The 27,833-nt window shown below is 39.0% G+C and overlaps 1 protein-coding gene and 1 pseudogene across 5 annotated transcripts in view; one reads left to right on the plus strand and one right to left on the minus strand.

Moving 5' to 3' along the window:
• PLCH1 (phospholipase C eta 1) overlaps window positions 1–27,833 on the minus strand; it is a 201,259-nt gene that overhangs the window by 119,177 nt on the left and 54,249 nt on the right. The window contains exon 1 of one of the 5 annotated variants that reach the window (XM_027586974.2): window positions 27,694–27,807. The exons of the other annotated variants lie outside the window; for them this stretch is intronic. Within the exon in view, the coding sequence (XP_027442775.1) occupies window positions 27,694–27,736 (43 nt within the window). The 5' untranslated portion in view covers window positions 27,737–27,807. Of the gene's footprint in view, window positions 1–27,693; window positions 27,808–27,833 lie in introns of those variants that run through there. 5 annotated transcript variants of the gene reach the window in all.
• LOC113918494 lies at window positions 22,541–23,015 on the plus strand (annotated as a pseudogene).

Here is a 27,833-nt window from a genome sequence, read left to right on the forward strand (position 1 = left end):
AAAACAGGAAAAGGAACCATCACCATAAGATGTTGGGGCCCAGGTGGCCTTGAAAGAGATAATACGTCATTAAAAAGGCATCGTTAGGGTAGGTGGAACCATTCATAGGCTAGGTATGTTTACAGGGCTCCAGCATGATGTCCTCCTCAGCCAAAGGAGGCCCCTCCTTTGCAAAGGCCCCACTTGCCTGGCAAATGCCCAGCTTCTGGCAGGACAAAAGCCTGGTCCCATTTAAATTTCCCAAATTGCCACAAGTATTGATATATCTTGCCCCAAATCAATTCTGGGTGTCTAGTGTATACAAGATGTATTTCTAGCTGCTAAGGATACAATAATGAACATGACAGACGGAATGCCTGTCCTCATTAAGCAAGGGTGAGTGACAAGACACAAAAAATTAGACAACAAAGTGGTTCGTACTATTGGTCGTAAGTGCTACCAAAAGAGCAAGCTATAAAGAGAAAGCATCTGACAGAGGACCTGACGGCCTGGGGTGTCAGGGAAGGTCTCTCTGTGGAGGCAGCCTTCAGTCTGTGCTACAGTTCAGAGCAGCCCTACTGGGGGATGGGAGGGGCAGGGTCTCACTTCTCTCCCCCCTTGTCACTTCTAACCAATTTTCTCCATTTCATATTTCTAATTGTTTTAGCACTCCCTTATCATACAGCACCCTGGTCAGTTACCGAGCTGAATCATCTTTGATCCAGCTGTGATTTGGATTAGGATGATTGTAGTAGGAAGGGAAGGAAAGAGAAGAATTCCACAGTCTATTAAGAAGTAAAACTAGGGGCCACCTGGTTGGCTCAGTCAGTAGAGCGTGTGGCTCTTGATCTCAGGGTCATGAGTTCAAGCTCCACGTTGGGTATGGAGTTTACTTTAAAAAAAATAAAACAGTCCTCTAAGTATTCATTCACTTAACAATAAATTTGAAAACAAATGAGTATAAAAGTAGAATTAATAAGACTCAGAATGTGTGACCCAGGGCACAGGGAGGCATGGGAGAAGATGGTGTCACACTTTTACAACTTCCTGTGGTCTTCCTCAAAGACCTGTCACATAATAAAAATAAGTACAGCGCCCTTTATAGCTTATGTCATTTTGCTTTCATTATATCCTGTGACTATCACAATAGTCCTTTGAGACATTACAGGTATAATCCTTGCTTCAAGAGTGAAACTCACCAAAAATCACACACAATTAGTATATAGCATGGAAAGAAAGAAACAAATAACAAATAAAACCCAAACACTTCTAAATCTAAATCCATACTCTTGCCACTAAAACACATTGCCTGTAAGGGACACAATAATCGAATAGCACCACAAACAAGCACTCAGTGGGCTCCTGTTATCTTGGAGAGGCTGCCGGAGGGGAAAACCATGGCACACCTGGCAGGGGGACTGCTATGGGCAGGGGGCTAGAGGCCCCTCAAACCAAATGCTATTTAGAAACTTAAAATTAGCCTTCAGTCATCAAACTGGAATATTTCTTTTAAACTGCAAAAGTGGGGGACAGGGAGTCTGAGTGGCTCAGTCCATTGGGCAGCCAACTCTTGGTTTCGGCTCAGGTTGGGATCTCATGGGTCAAGGAATCGAACCCCAAATTCAGGTCCCACTCTCAGTGGAGAGTCTGCTTGGAGATTCTCTCCCTCTGCTCCTCCCCCCACGCATGCACACTCTCATGAATACTCTCTCTCTCTCAAATAAATACGTAAATAAATAAATCTTTAAACTGCAAAAGTGGGGCGCCTGGGTGGTTCAGTCGGGTGAGCGACCAGCTCTTGATTTTGGCTGAGGTCATGATCTCAGCATTGTGAGATCAAGCCCCGAGTAGGGCTCACAGTCGATGTGGAGCCTGCTTAATATCCTCTGTCCCTCTCCCTCTGCCCCACCCCACCCTCACTTGCACTCTCTCTCTCTCCCTCTCAAAAAAAAATAAAAATAAAAATAAAAAAATAAACTGCAAAAGAAATGACAAAACACACTATAAACAAAGTCAGAAACTGAAAGAAAATGGGTACATATATTTGCAGTACATGTGACAGACAATGCATTTGTCTCAGATTCAGTGAACTCTTACAAATCAATAAGAAAAAGATAAACTGATGCAAAAATGGTTACAGAACTTAGACAATATGGAAGAGAAAACTCTATTAACATGAGAAGGTGCTCAACAATGCTAATAATTCAAGAAATGCAGATTAAAATAATAGAATTGTATTCTATTGTTGACTGGATTTAAAAGGCTGGTGTCATCCAGTGTGTGGGGGTCAACAGGCATTCTCATCCACTGGAGAGCTTTAGCCACATCAAAATTTTCCTATTCTTCCAGCCTACAACTTCAATTCTTGGCATGTGTACACTGCACAAGGGTACAAAAGCAAATGTAAATGAATATCTGTTACAGCATGATTCGTAACAGCAAAAAACAAACAACTGTCAAAAGAGACCTAGTTTCTTAAAATATGGTACAGCCATAATATTGAAAATACAGTTGGGAGGGTGCTTGGGTGACTCAGTTGGTTAAGCAGCCAACTCTTGATTTTGGCTCAGGTCTTGTTCTCAGGTTGGTGAGATCAAGCCCAGTGACAGGCTCCATGCTGGGTGTGGAACCTGCTTAAGATTCTCTCTCTCCCTCTCCCTCTGCCCTACCTCACCCCACTAGTGTGTGTGCCTGCATGCTCTCTCCCTCTTAAAAAAAAAAAAAGAAAGAAAATACGGTTGTTGGGGTGCCTGGGTGGCTCGGTCATTAAGCATCTGCCTTCAGCTCAGGTCATGAACCCAGGGCCCTGGGATCGAGCCCCGCATCGGGCTCCCTGCTCTGCGGGAAACCTGCTTCTCCCTCTCCCACAACCCTGCTTGTGTTTCCTCTCTTGCTGTGTCTCTCTCTGTCAAATAAATAAAATCTTTAAAAAAAAAGAGAGAAAATACGGTTGTTAAAAAGAATGGGGCAGATGAGTAAATAATATAAAAATATATATGAATGTGTGTGTATAGAGAGCAAAAGAAGAAAATAAACCAAAACCAATTAATTGAATAGAATGTATAATACGATACATTTTTATTGTTAAAAGTACGTTTGCAGGACACCTGGGTGGCTCAGTTGGTTTGGCGACTGCCTTCAGCTCAGGTCATGATCCTGGAGTCCCGGGATCGAGCCCCGCATCGGACTCCCTGCTTGGCGGGGAGTCTGCTTCTCCCTCTGACCCTCCCCCCTCTTATGCGCTTTCTCTCCCTCTCAAATAAATAAGTAAAATCTTCAAAAAAAAAAAAGTACATTTGCATGTGCATAGGGTAAACGTTAGGAAAGATATACACCAAACTGTCATGAATACCTACAAAGTGTGGAACAGCAAGCAGAGAGTCTCAAAGAGGACTTTTACATTTTACACCATATACTTCTGCATTGTTAAAATTTCCAGCGATAACTACATACTAATATTATAATTTCTGAAACTAATAAAAATATTTTAATATGGAAAAACTTGGAGCTTAATGTCCTTCAGCAAGTGAACTGAACATTGAGCAAACATAATCCATTCTTACTCACCTTACTTCTAGATCGCTCTCTGGTTTCAATATGAAATTATCTTACCAGCAGTAAGATAGGCAGATTAAACGTTCCAATTATCTTCTCAGATGTGCTACTTCTAAATTAGTCCTTGGAAATTATCAATATTCCCTAGGATAAACTAGAAGCAAACATGAATATCTGTTGTCTCCATGTTTCAAGTCCTAACTTCCTAGGCTTTCCTCCCTCCAGGAATCTCTAAAAATATTTAAGTTATACCTCAGAGTCTTTGGACCCATGCAGTTAACCATGCAGAACAAGCTCATGAATTTGACTTTCTCAGTGAACATAATGATCAAATCATTCTAAATGAGCAGGAGGCCAGGGCAAAGTCCGAGTTAGTTGTTAGCGTTTATTTGACTTTTTTACATCTAACCCTAACTCTCATTTTTCCAAGCCTTCCAGGAGAGTTTGGGCAATGGGGAGCCAGTTAACTTTAATCACTCATGCTGCTAGATCCCTCAAACAGCTATGACATTTAAACTAAAAAGCACCACGTTAAACTTCTTACATTTGATCATTTCATAGACTGCTAATAATCTGCCTTTTCCTGCGTCATTTATGTAATGCACAGAGAAACCAGCACGGCAGAGATGGTTAAACTAAGATTAGGATCCATCAGCGTTCTCTCGAGTCAGTAGGACAAATCCACATTCATATACAGGAGGCCAGAATACCCCTTCAGGTTAGTAAGGGAGCTGGTTTTCGTTTGGGACCCTGTTGAACACTCACATTTGCGGACCCCACTTTGAACACAGCTTTACATTTTCAAGATCCTTTATTCCCCAGACAGCACACACCTAAAAACAAAGTATGCCCCTGTGCCGTATACCACCTGCTAGCCTCCTGCAGTTGTGAACCGCCCCTCAGGTACTCTGCCCCATCCCCTGATTTCAGCACCAGCATCTACTTCTACTCCTGCCGTCATTCCTGGTGACATTGACTTCATATTGGAGGATACACCCAACACTCTGGCATTTTTGTTGCTGGACCTCCTCACTCCCTGTAATCTTGCTACCCACGCACCTCAGCCTCCCATTTCAACGGTCTCACCTAGACTCTAATTATACAGTTACCACTAGTTGTATCATTTTTAAAATCTCCCCCCCAAACTGTCCACTAGACTACCACCTCTGCCCCTACCCTGTGCTCTCTCACTCTCTCTCTCCAAAATAAATGAATCTTGGGGTGCCTAGGTGGCTCAGGTCATGATCCCGGGGTCCTGGGATCCAGCCCCGCATCAGGCTCCCTGCTCAGCGTGAAGCCTGCTTCTCCCTCTCCCTCTCCCCCTGCTTGTGTTCCCTCTCTCGCTGTCTCTGTCAAATAAATAAATAAAATCCTTTTAAAAAAAAAATGAATCTTTCAAACAGAAAAAAAAAAATTGAAACCCATGGTCTGACCACTGGCTACTTCTCTGACTCCAGGTGCTACTATTTTTCCTATCATTCACTTTACTGCCCTGGCCTCTTTGCTGGTCCTTCTTCATCCTGCTTTAGGGCCTTTACAATTACTGACTGCATTGTCTTCCTGGAACACTCTTCCCTTAGCTCTTATCTGGTTCACTTCCTCACTTTATTTAGGCCTCTACTCAAATGTCACCTCTTCTAAAGGTCTTCTTAGATCTTTCATCTAAAATATTCCCCTTTAGTCAATATTTCTCAGTCGTACCTTCTCCTTTTATTGATCTTTTATTGAATTAATCTTTCACCATCCTTGCAGATAGTAGAAACTACCTGAATCCAGATCTGTCCATATATCCACCAAAGGAAAGCAAGTAAAACCATCCATAACCCACACTCAGAGAATAACTAGGAGTCAGATATTACTGTGAATTTCAATTTACATATAAGTGATAAAATAAATACTATAACCCAACATAGCCAAACTTAGAATCAGACATCAACCATGTGGAAAAAAGAAGGGGACAGTGGGATTCTAGAAGTGGTGGAAACAAACAAAAATCTCTTCTGGGAAGAAAAGGTACTTTCTAGGGGCACCTGGGTGGCTCAGTCGTTAAGCGTCTGCCTTCGGCTCAGGTCATGATCCCAGGCTCCTGGGATCAAGCCCCGCATCAGGCTCCCTGCTCCTTGGGAAGCTTGCTTCTCCCTCTCCCGCTCCCACTCCCCCTGCTTGTGTTCCCTCTCTCACTGTGTCTCTCTCTGTCAAATAAATAAATAAAATCTTTAACTAACTAAATTAATTAATTAAAACAAAAAAAAGAAAAGGTACCTTCTAAAAGGCTAGTAAACCAAAGGAAACAAAGATTTTTTTTTTTATAAAAAAGAGTGAGATTACTAAATAAATTGTATTTTTTTAAAGATTTTTTATTTATTCATTTGAGAGAGAGCACAAGCAGGCGGAGAGGCAGAGGGAGAGGGAGAAACAGACTCCCCGCTGAGCTGGAAGCCTGACGATGCTGGGCACGATCCCAGGACCTGGAGTTCACGACTTGAGCCGAAGGCAGACACTTAACTGACTGAGCCACCCAGGCACCCCCTAAATAAACTTTTTTAAAATGCATATTTTTTAAGAGAAAAAAAAGTCAAGAAAATAGACCCAAAAAACCTACTAGCAAATAAGCTCAAGATAAAAAATGAGAAAGCATAGGTAAAATAAGAAAATTACAAATGGGAAAGAATATTGAAACAGAAGATATGCTTAAAATACCAAAAAACAATCTTTCACTAGCTCTAGGCAAATAAATTCGAAAACCTAGAGAAAAGGGATACTTTCCAAATAAGATGCACTTTCCCCAATTTGACCCCAATACAGATAAAAATCAAATATCAATTTTCATAGAATAGAGAAAATTATTCTTCCCAAATAAAAACTACTCCCAAAAAGAAGCACCAGACCTATGTGGTTTTATGAGAGAAATTCTACCAAACCTTTAAATAATTTATAATCTCTTTGCTACTTAATTATTCCAGAACATAGAAAAAGAATCTTAAGCTGTTGCCAAATTTGCTTTATGAAGCATATATAATACTGATACCTAACTTAACATCATAAAAGATTGCCCAAAAAAATAACTACAGACAAACCTCACTTATGAAATGGCCTTCAGGGCATTCAAAGAATACCATTCCTGATTTTCTTTTTTAGAAAATCATTCAATAAGGGCATCTTATAATCATATAGTAACTAGTTAGAAGATATAATGGGAAAGAAAATCCCAGAAACAAAAACAAACAAACACAAATTTAATGGTTCTACAGCTAGACAAGTTGATCCTTCAGTAAAAAAGAATAAACATACAAGCATAGTTCAGAAAAGAGATTTCTGCTTTTGACCAAAATGGAGTAAAACACCAAATAAATAAACAAATAGGGGTGCCTGGGTAGCTCAGTCTGTTAAGTGTCTGCCTTCAGCCCAGGTCATGATCCCAGGGTCTGAAGTCAGGCTCCCTGCTCAGCAAGGGGTCTGCTTCTCCTTCACTCTCTGCCCCTCCTCCCTGCTTGTGTTCTCTCTCTCTCTCTCTCAAATAAGTAAATAAAATCTTTTTTAAAAAGATAAAAAAACAAACAAGATATGTGAAACAATAGTTTTCAAGACTTTGGGTATCTTTTTCCCTTACCCTAGTAAGTTCTCAACTGGGACCCCTGTAACAAAAGACAGATCAACAGGAGAAAAACATACAAATTTATTTAATGTAAGTATTACATAACACGGGAGCCTTCATAAGGAAGTGAGGACCCAAAGAAACAGTTAAACATGAGAGATTTTATGCTAGATTTGATGAAGAGTGGAAACTCGTGGAAAGATACTATAAGACAAAGAGCATGAGGTAAGTGTAGTCAACTGTGGGAAACTTAGCAATTCCTGTTTGCTCAGGTTCCACTCTGTGTCCCTTCCTTTTCAGAGATAAAGATGCTGATGTCCTCTGGTCATATGGGCACCTCCCACAGGAGGGTTTTATGACCTACTTCAGGGGAAGGTCAGAAAGTCCTTTTTGGGGAACCTTCCCAAACTCATTTCACAAGGCCAGCATTTACCCTGATACAAAAGGTAGAAAAGGACATTACAAAAAACTAAAGACCAATATTCCTGATGAACACAGAGGCAGAATTCAACAGCACATTGAAAGGATCATATACAATGATCAAGTGGGATTTATCCCTGGGATGCAAGGATGATTCAACATACACAAATCAATGAATTTGATATGCCTCATTAATAGAATGAAAGGAAAAAATCGTATCATCTCAATAGATGCAGAAAAAGCATTTGACAAAACACAACATTCTTTCATGATAAAAACACTCAAGTTGAGTATATAAGGAATATAACATAATAAAGGTCATATATGACAAACCCATAACCAACATCATACCCCATGGTGAAAAGTTGAAAGCTCTTCCTCTAAGACTGCAAATAAGACAAGAGTGCCCACTTCCACCACTCCTATTCAACATAGCACTGAAAGTCATAGAGCAATCAGGCAAGAAAAAGAAATAAAAGACATCCAAATCAGAAAGGAAGAAGTAAAACTGTGTTTGTTTGCAGATGATATGATCTTATATAAAGAAAATCCTAAGACTCTACTAAAAACTTTTAGAACTAATCAACAAATTCAGTAAAGTTGCAGGATAGAAAATCAATGTACAGAAATTAGTTGCATTTCTATACATTAACAATACACCATCTTAAGATTTTTTTTAAATCCCATTAATGATTGCATCAAAAAACAGTAAAATACTTAGGAATAAATTTAACCAAGGAGGTAAAAGATCTGTATACAGAAAGCTGTAAGATTCTGATGAAAGAAATTGAAGGCAGCACAAATGAATGGAAAGATATCCCATGTTCATGAATTGGAAGAATTAATATTGCTAACATGTCCATACTATAGATCCAATGCAATCCTTATCAAAATTCCTATGCCAATTTTCACAAAACAAAACAAAACAAAAAACAAAAACAAAAACCCTAGGGTACCTGGCTGGCTCAGTTGGTACAGCATGCAACTTTTGGTCTTGGGGTTGTAAGTTCAAGCCCCACATTGGGTGTAGAGATTACTTAAGAAATAAAAATCTTGGGCGCCTGGGTGGCTCAGTTAGTTAAGCGACTGCCTTCGGCTCAGGTCATGATCCTGGAGTCCCGCATCTGGCTCCCTGCTCAGTGGGGAGTCTGCTTCTCCCTCTGACCCTCTCTCCTCTCATGCTCTCTCTCACTCTCTCTGTCTCTCAAATAAATAAATAAAATCTTTAAAAAAAAAGAAATAAAAATCTTCCCCCAAAAAAGAAATAAGAAAAAACAATCCTAAAATTCATGTGGACCCAGAAAAGACCACGAATAGCCAAAATGATACTGAGAAAGAAAAAACAAGGCTGGAAGAATCACACATCCTGATTTCAAACTACTCTACAAAGCTATAGTAATCAAAACAATAAGGTACTGTCAAATAAATAGACACATAGACCAATGGAACAGAATTGAGAACCCGGAAAGAAACCATTGCATATACAGTCAACTAATATTAGACAAGGGAGCCAGGATTACTCAATGGGAAAAGGGGAGTCTCTTCAATAAATGGTAAAAAAAACTGGATAACCACATGCAGAAGAATGATATTAGATCTCTGTCTTATACCACTCACAAAAATTAATTCAAAAAGCATTAAAGACTTAAACATGAGGACTGAAATCATAACTCCTAGAAAAAAAAAGTATAGGGATAAGGCTCCATGACACTGGTCTTTAGAATGATATTTTTGGATAGGACACCAAAAGCACAGCAAGAAAAGCAAAAATTACTAAATGGGACTCCATCAAATGACTAAGTTTCTGCACAGCAAAAGAAACAATCAACAAAATGAAAGCACAACCTACGGAATGGAAAAAAAAAACACTTGTGAGTCATATATGTGATAAGAGATTGATATTCAAAATATAAAAAAAACTTCTACAACTCAAAAGCAACAACAAACAACCTGATTTAAAAATGGGCTGAAGGAGGAGACTGGGTGGCTCAGTCATTAAGCGTCTGCCTTCAGCTCAGGTCATGATCCCAGGGTCCTAGGATCAAGCCCCGTGTCGGGCTCCCTGTTCACCAGGAAACCTGCTTTTCCCTCTCCCACTCCCCCTGCTTGTGTTCCTGCTCTTGCTGTCTCTGTCTCTGTCAAATAAATAAAATCTTTTTTAAAAAAAGAAAATAAAAATAAAAATGGGCTGAAGACCTGAATGGACACGTCCAAAGATGACATACAAATGGCCAACAGGTACATGAAAAGATGCGTGATATCACTAATCATCAGAGAAATGCAAATCAAAACCACAATGAGGCATCACTTTACACCTGACAGAATGGCTATAACCAAAAGAAATAACAAGTGTTGACAAAGGATGCAGGAAAAGGGAAACTTTTGTGTGCTGTTGGTGGGAATGTAAATTCCATAGCCACTATGAAAACAGTATGGAGTCACGTGAAAAAATTCAAAATAGAACTACCATATGATCTAGCAATCCTACTTCTGTGAATATATACAAAGGAAATGAAAACAGGGTCTGAGATATCTGCACCCCTACGTTCATTAAAGCATTATTCAAAACAGCCAATACATGGAAACAACTTAAGTGTCCATCAATGATAAAGATGTAGTATACATACACACACACACACACACACACACACACACACACACACACACACATATACATAATACAATGGAATATTTATTATCCAGCCATGAAAAAGAAGGAAAATCCTGCCTTTTGTGACATGAATGAAACTTGAGGGCATTATGCTAAGTGAAATAAACCAGACAGAGAAAGACAAGCAATACCATTTATAGTGGAATCTTTAAAAAGCTGAATTCAGAGACAGAGAATAGAATGGTGGTTGCCAGAGGCTAAGGAATGAGGGAACTAGGGAGATATTAGTAAAAGGTATAAACTTCCAGTTATAAGATGAATAAATTCTCAGGATCTAATATACAGCATGGTGATTATAGTTAACAATACTATATTGTATACTTGAAAGTTGTGAGAAGTGTACACCTTAAATGTTCTCACCACAAAAAGGAAATGGTAATTATGTGACATGATGAAGGTGCTAGCTAATTCCAGGGGAGTAATCATTTTGCAACATGTAAGTGTACCAAATAAAACACACTGTACACTTCAAACTTACACAATGTTATATGTCAATTATATCTCAATAAAGCTGGGAAAAAAATGTCCTTCTTGGGTTTTATGACCTGCTACAGGGGAAAGTCAGAAAGTTCTTCCTGCACATGTCATTTCTCAAATCCTTTTGTTTAAAATATGCAACATGCCAAGGTGCCATATTTTGGGGTAGCATGTCTTGAACCCCATCACAGACCATGAAGAACAGTAATCCCCAAGAGCTGGGAATCACATGAAGTGAATTGAATGGTTACCTCAGCTTACTGCCTGGAGAGATTTTCTAGACTTAGAAAGGGGGAACCCAGGAATAGCTCAATGGTCTGAGTTGAGAAGACAAAGTTGGGAGTCCAAGGAGACCAAGGCAGCTAGATAGAGTTCATAGGACAGGTTATAGGAGAGGAGAGAACTGCTTAGAGAGAGCCCTCTGGAGATCTGCAGAGGGTCACCCTTCAGCTGGGTACTGATTAGCACAAGTAAAGGATTAGAGGAAATAGTTAGAACTCACAGTTTAACTTTATAAGAATAATATTAAGGGAATCAGAATACACTATTCCAAAATACGGCACCTCGGCATATTGAATATTTGACATGGCAGGTACAGGAAGAACTCTCTGACTTCTTCCTTCTCCCCCGAAGTAGGTCATACATAACGCTCTCTTGTGAGAGGTGCCCTTCCTAAACCTCCTTATAAAGCACATCCTTACCTGTGAAGACAGGGATGCCAGGAGAAATCCAAACATAGAGCCCGTGTTGTTTCTCCCAGTTTACCACCCTTAGCTCACACCCTTTTGTCCCAAGGCTTTTTTTTTTTTTTTATTCTTCATCAAACCTAGTATAAAAACACTCAGGCTCAACTGTTCCTTTAGCTCTTCATTACTTTATGAAGGCTCCTGTGTCATATAAAACTTATATTAAAAATGTGTATGTTTTGGGGCGCCTGGGTGGCTCAGTCATTAAGCGTCTGACTTTGGCTCAGGTCGTGATGCCAGGGTCCTGGGATGGAGCCCCTCATCGGGCTCCCTGCTCAGCGGGAAGCCTGCTTCTCCCTCTCCCACTCCCCCTGCTTGTGTTCCCTCTCTCGCTGTGTCTCTCTCTCTGTCAAATAAATAAATAAAATCTTTTTTTTTAAAAGTGTATGTTTTTTCTTATTATTCTGCCTTTTGTCCATCCAACTTACAGGGCCCCAGCCAGAGAACTTAGGAGAGTGGCAGGAAACAGAATTTTTCCTCCCTTCTATTATTTCAAAAATATTGGGGCACCTGGGTGGCTCAGTCGTTAAGCGTCTGCCTTCGGCTCAGGTCATGATCCCAGGGTCCTGGGATCAAGCCCCACATTGGGCTCCCTGCTCTGCGGGAAGCCTTCTTCTCCCTCTCCCACTCCCCCTGCTGTGTTCCCTCTCTCGCTGTGTCTCTCTCTGTCAAATAAATAAATAAAATCTTAAAAAAAATATTGAATTATAAAATCTGAAACTGTACTTTTGAGAAAAAGAAAAGATATTCCCAATCATTTCCCATTATTTACTCCTTAAGCTTTATCAGTAAAGTACAAAATAATTTAGTCAAGAATATTCCTTAAAAAATAAAACTTAAGTGTAAAGAAGTTTGTTTCTACATTTAATCTCTATTCATGTTTGATGAAACTACTTCAATCTGTCTTGATCCAGTGGTTAAATAATCCTACCTAGAGGTATGCCTTTCATAGCTGGAAAGAAGTAGTCACACATTTAATTGTGCTTTCTCCCTGACTACCTGCCAAAAACAATCACAGTTCAATATTACAGCTTCTCCTTCGAAGTACTTAAGAAGTTAATCTTACTTAGAACACATAATTACCCAGCAGACCACAGAATCAACTTACCTACTTGTCATGAGTTAAAGCTCAACGAGGCAGTACCACATTGAAAGGCAAAAATCCAAACCGTCTCCCTAGCTATCCCGTTTGGAAATGTGTGGAGCCCATCACCACCCACCAGTCACTGGAAACCAAGCCTCCCCAGTTTCTTTGAAGCATCAAGAAGCAATAGAGCTGAAGACCATGAAGGATGCTGGGCACAGGTCATTTAAGTTCCTAGTCCATCAGGATAACAAAGGATTTCTAAAGGACCAAGGAGCCTTCTGGAGCTCTAAACTGCAGAATATTCCTTTACTGCTCCTGAGCACCTGCCACGGGTGAGATGTTCATTCACACCTAATCTTTTTCAAACATCAATCAATCATTAGAAGAAAGACCTTTCTGCTTCATTTGATACTGGTATGCCAAGGGCCCACTATGTGATTTACTTAACATGGAAAGCATTTCTTAGACTCATTATCTATATCCATGGATGGGGGAGCCAGATGTTTTCTAGAATGCATGGCCCTTTTGAGAATGCACCTGCACCTGAACTATAAAGGCTCTGCCCGCTCTGTGTCATGGTCCTAACAGGCTGAACACAATCGAAAGTCAAACTTCTCTTAAAACCGCAGACCTGTGACCATCTAAACACATCATCTTTGGAGCTATATTCTTTTCGGAAGTCAACAGCCACTTTTACTGACCTATTCTCTCTCCAAGCTAACTCTCAGAGCAGATGCTGATGTTTTTAAGAATGCTGCAGAAACTAAAGGCATCTGAAATTGAGATTGCAGCAGAAAACTCCAAGGCCATTTCCAGCCGGCAAAAGTAGGTCTTATACAATAAGGACTTTCCAGTAGTTAATAGCTCCTAGAAACCTGTCATGTACACAACACTATACTAAGGGGTGTAGAGATTTATGAAGGAAAACAGTACTGTTTCTGTCTCCGAAAAACATATATTCTCTCCTAATATCCTAATATCAGAGGTGCTCTAACTATAGCTGCACCTGAACTTTAGCTAAATTATTTCAACTACAGCAGGAGTAGAGTGGTGGGGGTGGGTGGCTAAAATAATTCTTCTACCTGTTTACCCATATCAGTCTCATGAGTTTTGTCTCATCTTTTGTGCATTTGGATTTTACATTATTAAAAGAAAGTCAACATGCTCCTTTTAAAAAAAAATCACTTGTTGGAAAATAAATTGACAATTTTCTTTTTCTTAGGTTACCTTAGGATGAGGGGCTCACTTAGGGTGACTTCATAGGTAATTCAATTTCATATGAAATTTACCAAATAACACAGGTCTGATGTGTTCTGCAGAACATCCCATATAGCCCAAATCCCTATCTGCCTGTCGTTTTCAAACATAATGCCACATGAAGAATTGGCATGTTGAAGAAAAGGGGAGGAGGGTCCCCTTAGTGAATCAGCAGAATTTATAGAGAAAGCCTAACAACTGACCCAAATTGAAGCTGCCATCTTCCATATCCCAGCTGGGAGCCTATCACCTGTGTAGTTCAATAAAAGACCTTGAAAGCACTGCTTAGATGAGCTTATGATGGGGACAGTCACAAGAATTAGAGGAAGAACTGTCATCTAAAAGCTTTTTTATCACAAGCCTGAGACTAGGCAAAGTAGGAGGCCAGAGAGAACACAGAATGCATTGCAACCAAATATCCCAGCCCCAGTGAGAACTCTGAACTATTCATTGATCTTTGCCTTCTAGGTATATGTATTTCTTACTCCCTTTGTTTTGTAATTAAAAAGGGTATTAAATCTTTCATTCCAATTGCAAAATTCCACATATTTTATCAATAAACAATTATTGAGCATAGACTCCATGTAGGACATTGTGTCTATTCTAAGGATACCAAGTGGAATGAGACCCTGTCCCTGTTCCGCAAATTTCTTAAGAGTAACATACCAGGTACTTTCAATAGCTAAATTCTACAGAGATTTTTCTAAGTACATACCTTGTGTTTTTGCATCCTTTCAAAATTTAACTGTTCCAAACAAAAAGACAAAAGAGAAAGCTACAAAAATGTGTGTACTAAATATAGCTGCAAAAACACCTCTTTTGTAATGTGATTTAATCAATTTAGACAAGTGCCTTTGGTTAGATTTGGGTAACTAAGAATACGCATGGAGAAGTAAATCTTGACCCAGTTCTATCATTAACTAACTGCTGAAATCTTTTGTTCTCTTATTCTCTCTCCTCTTCTGCCCCCTCCCCTACTTTTCTATAAACCAGCCAAAGTATTCAATCTCTTGATTATTACAGTTGAAGGAACTGTTGCTCCAGATATTAATGCCTATAATAATATCTCCCAGCAAAATTCTCCCTATCTGCCAAAGGTAAGGAGAGATCTGCCCATTCTTTCCATATCGTCTTTCCCTAAGCTCTATGTGCCTCAAGCAGGGATGATGGGCTTATTTATCCTACCGTCCTTGGCACCTAGCAAAATGCACGATGCGTAACAGCTACTGAGCATCAATAAATGTTAGCTCAGTGAACCTCCCCTCCATCATCTAGCTTACTATTTCTATATGCTAAATGCTGAATTTGTATTGACTGGCTGATAGAAACTCTTATTTTGCCAATCATTAGAGGAAAAGAATGACTATATTGAGTTTGTACCACTATTGTTCAGGCTGCTATGTCTTCAAACTAGCAAAAGTCAGGCTATGTAACAAGCAGAAACCAACATTAATGAGACAGTGCACTTGTAATATCAAAGCATTTCTCAGTCAACTGTCCATTACTCTGCCTTTTACTCTCTTCAATAATCATTCACTTAATATTTGCCAACCGTAATGAGTTGAATAGTGGTGCACTATAAACAGTTTGATGAGTGTACCAATTATAATGATGTTCTAGAAAGGGCATTTCCTTATGTTTAGAAAAGAACCTGGCAAAGGCAACACAGTAGTGGGGATTCAGCTGGGAACTCAGGGTGCCTGATTATCTTGGCTATTTGGCTATTCAAAGAGTGCAAAGGAGCCTATAGTGTTCATCCACTCTATGAAGAGGCATCTTTCCTACTGAAATTGCCTTCCAGATGCATAATTTCTGAACTACAGGGCTCTACAAAGAGATTTCAGCCCCTCAGTAAAGATTCGCGGGGCATATGCTACATCTCAGACACTCTTAAATACAAATGAATAATACCGCAGACACTCGCAGTCTAGTCCAAAGGTTGGCAAACTTCTTTTGTAAAGAGCCAGATGGTAAACACTGTAGGTTTTACGGGCCATACAGTCTCATTCAACTTTGCATGTAGTGCAAAAGCAGCCTGAGAAAATGCATAAACTATGGAACATGGCTGTGTTCTACTAAAGCTTTATTTACAAAAATAGACAGCTGGCCAGGTTTGGCCCACAGGTTGTAGTTTGCCAATTCATGGTCTAATCTACAAGTCAGGTACACTTTTTTAAAAAAGCCAAATGGTGAGATCTGTGTTCAGGAAAGTGTCCTCCTTGTATTTGCATAACATCTCAGAGTTTATAAAGCTATTTCATTAGGAGGACTCAAAATTTAATCTTCATACCAACATGTTGTGGTGGATAGGTCTTAGTGTGCTCACTTTATAAATAAAAAAACTAATGCTCAAATAAATTCAAGAACTTGAAGACATTACACAGCGAGACCTGGAACTAGGAGTTGAGCTTCTGCCTATTAAGGCAGCATTTACTATGTGTTCACCAAAACCCATTCATTTCCTCTTCCTCCAGGGCACACACAGACTACACTTCCCAGGCTCCTTTGTGATTAGGTCTGGCCATGCGCTTAGGTTCTGGCCAGTAGAATTTAGGCCTTGCCCATTAAAATTTCCTCATGAAAATCTGCATGTGATTCTCTATTTTCTTTTCCCCTTTCAGCTGGCTGGAGAGGGGACACACCTCGGGCAACCTTGTGAGTCCTATGTTGACAAGAGCAGAACCACAAGACAGAAGGAGCCTGAGCCCCTGAATCACCACCTGGAAGAGAGCCACTCATCCAGGAACACCTGTGAAAGCAGCATGAAATGTGTATTAAGCCCTAAGGATACAGAGCTTTAATAATTTTACAGTGGCTAGTATGCCTTAACTAATGCAGCAGAGGTATGAAAGATGGAGTTTACCAGGCTCATGAGGCAGAAGAGATCATATTTCTGACAAGGGATATATCAAGAAAAACAAAGGGTGCCTTCAAGAAAGAACAAATTGTTCTAAATGGTTTGATGGTGGTTTACTACCTAAGCAATGGAAGAAGAGGCAGCAAAGATGAACATCGGAAAAGTACAACACTGAGGAAAAAGGACTTGGAAAGAACAAGAGACCTGCTGTTAGCACACCCAACCAGAGGAAGAGGCTGAAAGCAGTGAGACCACCTCAAGGGTCTCGGGATAGCGCTGGCCTAATCAGAGCACAGCTGGGAGCCTATATATTAATAACCAGATTTTTTTAAGTAGATTTGATTTTTATCTTTTCTCAATGGAATATATGCTAATTACAAATGTGCAAAGAATTAGGAAGAAGAAAATTATACATAATCCTGTAGTCAAAGATAACTGGTATTACTAGTTTGAGGCATAAACTTCGGGACTTACATTACCTTTTTTTATGCACATACATTTAGGCATTAAGAAAAAACTGTCTACTAGTGTACATTTAGGTTGTTCACCTTTTCTTTCTATTGCAAAAGAAAATACTGCAATAAACATTCCTATCACTGTATCTTTGTGCAAATGTGCAAGTGCTTTTATAGGAAGAGTTTCTGGAAGTAAAGCCACTGAGCTGAAGCGTTTGTCTACTGTCAAACTGACATCCAGAAACATTAATTCAAATTCCCACTGGCAGTACAGAAAAGTGCCCATTTTCACACACCTCTGCCAACACTAGATATCACCTGGGATTTTTTGGTTTGTGTTTTCTTATCCTTTGCCTGTCAGGTAAGGTAAAACACACACACACAACTGTATTTCATTCTTTTAATTTTTAAGAACACGGTTAAAAATTTTTCAGTCCTCTTCTTTGTATTTTTTAAAACATCCTCTTTGGCTTATGGAAAATCCTTAATCCACAACACTGAGAAGTTACCTTTGGTAAGGGGACAGGGTGCTTAATTTATGCAACAGTCTAAGTGACTAGAAGCTGAGCAACTTTTAGATTTGAAAAACAGCATGAAACAAGTTAGAACAAACGATCAAATATTAGTCCTCAGGGGATATGGAGTATTGTGGGTAAGCTGTGATTATCAGAATTGAGTGGGAAATGTGTTTCCACATTTATGTACTCTAAATAATAAGCTGTCTTGCTAATTAAAATCAATTAAGGACTTGTTTAACTTATTAGTTCCTTAGGTTTTTTCTTTCACACCTTTGTCATATGCTTGACTTTGGTTTTGGTTATGTAGTAGCTAGGCAAAAGGGTAAGTACACAAGGGTTAGAGGAAAAATACAAAGAGAAAACTGATACAGGTTGTCAATCCTGAGAGAAAGCAAGGTGTGTGTGTGTGTGTGTGTGTGTGTGTGTGTGTGTGTGTGTGTGTGTGTGTAACACAGATACTAAAATGAGCAGGCATATGTGACTAGGGCAAAGATGTAACATTTAGTTAAAGCTTATGTACCAACCACTGGGCAAGACTTGTCACACACATCATCTCACTAATCTTTGCAATTCTTTGAAAGGCACAGAATCAGTATTTTTTTTTAAAGATTTTATTTATTTATTTGACAGAGAGAGACACAGTGAGAGAGGCAACGCAAGCAGGGGGAGTGGGAGAGGGAGAAGCAGGCTTCCCGCTGAGCAGGGAGCCCGATGCGGGGCTCGATCCCAGGACCCTGGGATCATGACCTGAGCCGAAGGCAGATGCTTAATGACTGAGCCACCCAGGCACCCCAGAATCAGTATTTTTTTTAAGATTTTATTTATTTATTTGAGAGAAAGAATGAGAGAGAGAGAGCACATGAGAGGGGGTAGGGTCAGAGGGAGAAGCAGACTCCCTGCCGAGCAGGGAGCCCGATGCGGGATTCAATCCCGGGACTCCAGGATCATGACCTGAGCCGAAGGCAGTCGCTTAACCAACTGAGCCACCCAGGCGCCCAAGAATCAGTATTTTTTTAAATGAATGCCAGAGAAATTGACCCAGGTGGTTACCCAAAGAGCTAAGCTGTTATTGAACTTTTGGGTGTTTCCTGTTGCTATTTTACTCCAAATCCCATAACTCTCCCCCATCCCCCACTGAACCAGAACATTGAAAATGTCCTAAATTAGAACTTCTGGGGCTCTCCCTGACACTAGTGTCCTTCTTTTCTCATTGGGGATACAAAGAAACAAAGAAATGATAAAGAAAAAAGAGAACAGTTTGCATGTGAGAATGGGAAAAGATCCCAGCAATATGAATAAAAAACAAGAAAATAAATTTAAGTATTGAGTAAATGAGAAATTAAAGAAATTAAACAAAAAAGTGTAAACTTAGAATTGTATCTGGAAGACAATAATACATGATGAGTACAGGATAAAGAAGTAGCACAAAAAAGCAAGGGCATGGACCACCCCCCCCCGACACACACATATTACTCAAAAGAAGAAATTAAAAAAAGAAAAAAAAACAATAGAAGCCACAGAATTATAAAAGTGGATGGTTCAATCAAGAAATGTTACGGCCAGCCTCTTAAACTTGACCTGTTCTTAAGGAAAGAACCCATTTTCCATTCTGTTACTATACCTTATCGTATGCTGCTTTCCCCACTACCTTCTTTAAATGCAGTGACCAAAATTGAACTCTCTCCTCAAATAAGGGTGATATCCACCCGGTGAATAGAAACAGAATGTTAGCCAGGGCTGCAGACATTATTTGCACTAACCACTGACAACTTCAGAACTCCAACACTTTGTTGCTCTCTATGCTCTTCAGGGCTTTTGCCAATATTTGTGTTGCTTTGTGTTGGTTCTTAATGATACTTCTCTGAACTTAGAACAAGGAAAATCATGGAAAGCATCTTAGGACGATCCCGTAGACCAAATAAAAGAGTAGGCAACTGCTCCAACATGTTACAGCTAATACACATCAGAGCCAGGGTAATACCCAGTCATGGATTCTCATCTTCATGGACTCGCATATGGCTTTATAAATCAAATATAGTCTAAATTTTATTTCTGTGAAAAGAGAAAGGAAATGAGAAAACTAGGGCAAGGAAATTTAGAAACAAAAAGGAAGACTTTGTGGAGGAAAAATCACAACCAATAGAAGAGTGAGTGCCCAGCATGGGAAAAGTAAGAAACGCAAGCGTAAGGAGAATGGAACAGCTTCATTCTTCATTCCGTTTATTCCTCCTTTGTCCCCTTGTGTGTATCTTGCTTCCATCCACCACTTCTTCAGGAAAAAAGGCAGACATTTGAGACAGGAAAAAGTAAATAAATAGAGAATATGAAATAAAGTTCAGAATGACTATGTACCAGAATGACTATGAGAAGAGCACTGGCCAAATTCTTTATATAACATTAAAATCACATGATAAAGAAGCAACTTGAGACATGGTCCCTCTCCCTCCCCATCCCACCACCAAAATTTGTATATCCCTATTTATTATGCTCCCCATGCCTGCCTTCTCTCATTTTCCAAGCGGATTTTCTGGCCTTTTCATTTTTCCCAAAACACCAATAAGAACATGAGAAAAGAAGTGAGTAAATTTTAAAAATGCAAAAATGAGAGAATAAGGAAAGCACAAAATAACTGAAGTTAACCTTAAAACCTTAACACCAAGAGAATGCTCACAATATAAGAGGCATTTAGTTACTAGGTCCAGGCTGAAGTCCTGTCTCATGTTCCTCTGGGGGCTCAACAAGTAGAAACGGGAAGGTAGGTTGTTGACATGGCCCACACAATTTATATTTTTCATTGTCCTTCTTCATCACATACAAGTGTAATTCCCTGTGAGACCTCCACTAGTGGCATGGCTCCTTTCTGTATATGTGTACACACGTGTACACACAACACACTCCTGGAAGGACGCCAAACGAAGTAGCAACTATGGTGACATCTAAGGAGTGAGAAAGGCGAGGAGCAATTTTACTTAGTACTTAATATGAATCAATACTGGTTGATTTTTTAAAAACAGTCATCAGATAAAATTTTAGACATTCAAAATAAAGAATAAAGAAAAGGGCAAATGATGACAAATTAACTTAGATATGAGAGAAAAAATGTGCAAGGAGAAATTATAAAAGAGAGAGTAACACAACAGTCCTTTAAAGCTGCCTTTTATTTTGTCCCTTCTCTTCTGATTTTATATCTATATTTGGGAGGAGGGGTGCCTCAGACCCCCTGCCTGTATATTCTCTAAAAGGTTTATCTTTTCACAACCTACCTGGAAAAACAGACAATACGGACACTGATTTTAAAAAGCAAGAAGCAACAGTTCACTGAATTAGATGAAAACCTTATATTACACACATCTACAATCATGACTTTCTCTTTAAACAGATCAATAGAAATAATCATTTACCTTTCTTCAAAGAGACAGCTGAAGTAACTCTTAACTCACTCATGATAGCTTCTGTTTTGTTGACAAGTAATTAGAGATAGTAGTGCATCGTTTGTAAAAACCTCCACGCCTAGGGTTCATGGCCTTGATATGCGGAACCGATTTCTCAAGTAGATTGCAGGACCTTTTATCAATCCTTCATGGTACTTCTTTTTTCCCCCAAATACCACGTTTTCTTAAAATACCACTCTTTTTTCCTCAACTACTACTTTTATATCACCCATCAACTCCAAAGCTCATCGTCTTCTTTCCTTCTTCATTAGATCCAGCCCAAACTCCTCAGGGGGTATTAAAAACCTTGCAAGATCTGGTCCCACCCTATACCCATTCTTACCCCCACTGCTTCCCTATGCCAAGCCCAAGGTCAACTATCTCACAGCTCTTCCTTCTCTTAATCAGGAAGTACTCAGCTGCAGGCCCATTTATTCCAGGGAACACCATATGCAGAGAGAAGAAATTAAACCAAGATGTCTTTATAAAAATGGTAATGATTTTTTTTTTTTAACGGAGAAGGCAGTCAATTGTTTCTTGCCTCTGTATCTTACCAACTCCAAGAAAGTAACAGCATCACTAAGAGAGAACATGACTGCAAGTCCAGGCCCCAAAGTCGGCCAACAGTATTCAAATGTCAGCTCTACCAATTACAAAATTACACTATGACCTGGGGCAAGTTATTTTTCTCTGTACCTCAGACTCATCATCCCCAAAGTTGAGATGACAACTTTACTCATCTCATTGAGTTATGATGAGGATTGTTAGTTTTCAAAATGACTTTTAGGTACTCGATTTTTTTTCTAGTGAATTTGATGCCATTATCTGGTACAGAAATCTCCAGAATCTACCCTTTTTTCCTCAGATACCATGTTCTGAAGCAGTATCCCTAACTAAAATTAAGCAATTAAAAATTAAATTAGGTGATTACTTGCTCTGGTGAACATTTAGTCACAATCACATAACTTTATGCAGTCATAGTATGTAAACTTTGCTTATTGATACTAAACTTTTAAAATCAACCTATGATTGAAACATGGAAGGAGTAATGATGAATACTGAAAAAGAATGAAAAAATTCTTATATGTGCGAGAAGTAAGGAGGGACAAGTGAGAGAAAGGATTGGTAAAGGGAGTACTATGATCACTAGGTAGAGTAATTTCTATTTGGCAGAGCAGGGGAAAAAAGTGTAAGTGAAATTGTTAAAGTTACAAAGATAGCCAACCAACAGAGTAACTGAAAGAGATGTGGGGATGCTACTATGAGCTAATTCCTCATCTACCACAGAAGAAAATCAATAGATGATATCAAAAATTGAAAAACCAACAGAGAGTACTATAGATACATCATTTAGAGATATGAAGGTAACACTAAAACCCTACAAAAAGGATAGTAAAAGAGTTAAAAGTAATTTATTTAGGAAAGAGGTGGAGAGGGTTAAGAGAAGAAAACATACTTCTTGTACTAGTTCTTTCATACCACCGTGTTTAAAATGGCATACATTCAGACTGAGCGTGCCTACCAAAAGCAGCTGACCATCTTTCAAAATAAGAGGGTCCTGCTTGGAGAAAATGGCAAGTAGAAGGTCCCGTGATACTACAAAAATATCAGTCTGGGCTTCAAGATTCCCAAGGAGGTCACAGAGGGCATGTATATTGACAAGAAATGCCCCTTTATTGGTAATGTGTCTATCCAAAGGCAGATTCTGTCTGGTGTGGTGACCAACATGAAGATGAAGAAGACCACTGTCGCCCACCAAGACTACCTCCATTACAGCCGAAAGTACAACCGCTTCAAGAAACACCACAAGAACATGTCTGTGCACCTGTCCCCCTGCTTCAGGGATGTCCAGATTGGTAACATTGTCACAGCATGCAAGTGCCAGCCCTTGAGCAGAACTGTGGTGTTTCAACATGCTCAAAGTCATGAAGCCCACTGGGGCGAAGAAGCAATTCTAGAAATTCTGAGACTAGACATCCACCCATACCCCCAAAGAAAATAAAGTTATTTTCCCTGTCAAGAAAGAAAGAAAAAATTCAACTGACAAAAATCTATTCACAATACCAACTAAAACCACCACAAGAATTAACCTGACAAGAAATGCAGACAACCTACATGAAGAAAAATAACTCTAGAGGTGCCTGGGTAGCTCCATCGATTAAGCGTCTGACTCTTGGTTTCAGTTCAGGTCATGATTTCAGGGTCCTGGGATCGAGCAGTGAGTGGAGCCCCGTGTCAGGCTCCGTGCTCAGCAGGGAGTCTGCTCGAGATTCTCTCCCCTTCTCCCTCTGTCCCTGCCTTCCACTCATGCGATCATGCTGTCATGCTCTCTCTCTCTCTCTCTCTCTCTCTCAAATAAATCTTAAAAAAAAACTCTAAATCTTTACTGACATTAAAAAAAGACTTAAAATTTAGTGAGTCCTACTATGCTCCTGAAAGGCAGAATTCGGTGTCTTAAAGTTAGTGATTCAGCTCAGTTGCTCCATAATCAATGCAATTCCAATTAAAAAAAAAAAAATCCAAACAGAATTACTTTGGGGACTATCCAGGCTATTTCTAAAATTTATCTAGAACAGAAAGTACATGAAAAGAGCAAAAAAAAAAAAAAAAGAATAAGAACAATGATAAAGAACTCACCCTACTAGATAGTTCAGACTAGACTAATCAGAACTAGTTCTGATCTATGAAGCAGAATAAAATACATAGTATCATGAGCTTCACCTTCTTCATTAAATAGGGAAATAGTAATTTTTTTTTTTAAAGATTTTATTTATTCACTTGAGGCACAGAGATACAGAGAGGGAGAGAGAGAGCATGAGCAGGGAGAGAGGCAGAGGGAGAGGGAGAAGCAGGCTCCCCGCCGAACCAGGAGCCCGATGTGGGGCTCGATCCCAGGACCCTGGGATCATGACCTGAGCCGAAGGCAGACGCTCAACCATCTGAGCCACCCAGGCACCCCGGGAAATAGTAATTTTTTAAAAATTTAATACCAAGATATGGCCACTGACCTCCCTACTCTCTTATATTTGGACTGATTACACAAGCAGCATGACAACATTCAAATCAATGTCTTATAACCTAAAAAAGGTTGAGTTGGAGTGCTCTGAGCTTCTTGGGGAAAACATTTCTCGTTCTCTGTAGAAGAAAAACAGAGGGACGCCTGGGTGGCTCAGTTGGTTAAGTGTCTGCCTTCGGCTCAGGTAATGATCCCAGGGTCCTTGAATAGAGCCCCATATCTGGCTCCCTGCTTGGTGGGAAGCCTACTTCTCCCTCTCCCAACCTTGTGTTCTCTCTCTCAAATAAATAAGAAAAAATGTTTTAAAAAAGAAAAACAGAGCTACTCATAATCAGGCAAAATTCTGTCTAATAAAAAGAGGTTGTAAACTTAGTAAGAGCAGAAATGTTAAATTTCACATCAGGCAATTACCTACTCATAGTGAATATATTCAAATCAAATGCAAGATAGTAACTAGATAAAATGTGCATACAGAGGAAGAAGCAGTGTGAATTCTAGGGCAGCTGTGATCAGGGGCAAAGAACACCAATGTAAACTTCAGAGTCCAATATTTTCTCATGAAAGGTCTAAGCTAAGAAAGTTGAGACCACTGTACTCTCACCTATTTACTGCAAAAGCCTCCTGGTCTCCCTTGCTCTAGTCACATCTCTCCCCCCAGTCTCTAAACTGCTGTCAGAGATCTTTCTGAAATTCAAATCAGATTAATCTCTCCCCAGCTTAAAACCTTCTCCTTTGGGTGGGAGGCAGGGAGGGAGCAGGGAGAAATAATGTCCAAATTTCTTAGCCTGGATTATGAGGTCTTTATTATAACACCCAGCCCTTGCCTACTTCTTCATCTTCAATCCTTGCTTATCTACCAGATATAATCCTTCTTATTCTTCAAGGCTTAGCTCAAATATTACCTCAGAAATCCTTTGCTTACTTCTCCACACACCAGCTACCGCTGGAATGTTCTTCTATTACAGTGTTACCATAATTACAGTGATATAAGCTTGTCTTTGTACTATACTATGAATTACTGAAAAAAAGGTTAATACTTTGATTCACTTTCATATCCCCCACCAGCACTTTGTATATAAAGCATTCAATATATCTTTGTACCAATTAATTATTAACAGTTATGGATTCCATGAGAAACTCTCAGTTTTCCCCTCCCTTGTACAAAGAATTCAAATGACACAAAGAGAGAAATCACAAGTATCTAAAATGTTTAGCATCTCCTAAAAGCAAAAATCCATATGATTAAAAAGAGTAGGTCCAGCCATCATGATCTGGGATTGGAGGGCTCAATTCCAGCCACAAATCTACTTCATGTCTTAGAGAAAAATGTGCAGCCTATTTTTTTTTCCTCCTTAAAAGAGTAAGGTGGCTATGGTTTCTTCCTGCTGTCATGTAGGTTATACTAAGTCAAGGGGAAAATTAGTGGCAGATGCAACCAAGGTTCTAGGTCAAAGTGTTTTTTATTTGCACTCTAGAACAGATACAATTTCTCTTCAGTTAAAGTAGATGAAATCTGCATTAACCTTATTTCTAGAATTATATCATCTTATATTTCTGGGGTCCTTCCATCTTCCAAATGCTTTCAGAGGCATTATACCAGTAATTCTTATAACAACCTTGTGAAGTAAGAAGTAGTATTAGCTCTTGTTGCTAAAAGGGAGGTTGGGGTTCATAGACACAACAAGATTATAAAAACATTCACCTTACATGCCTAAAGCTTCCTCTGACTTCTGTTTTTATGTTGCAATTCACGTACCTTACAGTTTTGACGGTTATGAGATGACTTCCATCTCAGAGGCTTAGTACATTATACTAAAATTGGAGGCTAATAATATCTTCCTAAGTAAATGCATAAGGACACAATGTAGGGGCAAACATGAGTTTTACACTTAATACACAGTTTTGAGACTAGGGATATACCATCAAAACTCGGGTTTCTTCTCTTTGGTCTTTCTGGTTCTGAATGAACATTTTTCAACTTTATAGCCTCATCAATTGAAACCACTTCCACTAACACTGTTTAATAGTAAATACAACTCAGATTTGATGAAAATTAGAATCTACTAATTTTATACACTCTGAAATGGAACTGATCTGTATAATTTAAGATATTTCCCTTAAAACTGTTCTGGAATTCAAAAGAAAGATTTCCTTAAAAATAGTCTTTCCTTAAAAATAGTCTTGCCATCCACTAAGATTAATACCAAGATGGGCAGTCAGTAAAGAAATTTTTCACTCAGCAAAATGAATCATTAAAATAATTGAAAATAAGTAAAATATGAAATATATGCTCGTGAAAAAGAATCTCTGATAAGACCATCTGTACGTGAAAACATCTTCCCTGAAACAAGACACCTTACATTCATCCACTTTAAAGCTTATGTAACTAGAAAAATTCACTCAAATTGCCATCATGTTTCACTTTAACCTTAATTCAATCTTAAAAATTACTTATATGGTAAAAGTAATGGAAATCATTTTCATCATCATTTCTGTGATGTGAAAAGAAAGACAATCCTGATAGTATGCTGTGCATTTCAACTTACTCCTATATTCAGCATACAGGAGAGTTTCCAAACATATTAAGACAAAACTCTAAATGGAAAATTCTTCCGACAAACTGCATATCGAGTTAACCAAATCCCCAAATCCTACCCTATTTCTACATAAAAGGTCCTTCTCAGGCTTCGAAAATTCAGCTGTGCTCCAGAAATCTCATCCATGGTCTAATTTATATTTTGAATAAAAAGTAGGCATCAATGCTGGAACTGTGAACATGACACATTGAAGTTGATGCCATAAACTAGCAACAGGCTCAAGACGGGCTCTCACGTGGAGCACTGACATGATAAAGTTACATCTGAGTAGACGCACATGAATAATCTGAAGTGACAGATGAATCTCAGTTGGAAGACAAGTTTAGAAGACATTTCTTGACATGTCATTTATTCTGTCTGACCAGGCAGGAATATTCCTTATAATTCAAGAACAATCTTGATATATTTTAAATTTCTGATCTCCTAACTCATACTTTCGAATGTTCCTCTCATGCTATGGGAGCTGACAGATTCTAAGAACATGATACATTGATTCTGCCTCCATTTTATCTATGCTGAGTACTTAAACCATGTCATTTTATAAAGCTAATTATTTTCACTATACATGCCTCTCTTTAACTGATACAAATGGGGAATCATTCTGTCCAGATTATTGTAGAAAGTGAAAATACAGCTTTACTCATTATTCAAACTGAATAAGAAATGTTTAAACTAAAACTCACTGTTCATCGGTGTCAGACAAATACAATTTTTAAGCATATCTACATCCTTGACTTGTAACCTAAGAATACAATGGTTTTGTCACTGACCACTTTATTACAATGCACTTCCAATTCATCAGCATGCAGATTTTACTGTTACAGAAGTATACATTTGCAAGAAAAAAACCACTTTGCCTCATCAGAAATACTTTACGTTTTCATCTCATATTGAAATAGAATATCTCAATTATGTTGTCAAGAGTTCAAATAAACATTTTAACTTTACTAAACATAAAATAAAATAAGAAATGTATCCCATCTTTCACTAGGACTATTCCACTTACCTTAAAATTAGTAGTATGACTCTTACCTTTTTCTGGACTTAAGTTTTTATACACTTCAAGGTCTGCCATTAAATTTAATATTGTTACACATTATTGGCAAGAGCAGTCAAATTTCTCTCTAAAGGCAAAGCCTTTTTCTGATACACATCTCCAAAAAGGAAAAGAA

This window comes from Zalophus californianus, chromosome 1, assembly GCF_009762305.2.
Source record: "Zalophus californianus isolate mZalCal1 chromosome 1, mZalCal1.pri.v2, whole genome shotgun sequence".
Classification (NCBI taxonomy): domain Eukaryota; kingdom Metazoa; phylum Chordata; class Mammalia; order Carnivora; family Otariidae; genus Zalophus; species Zalophus californianus.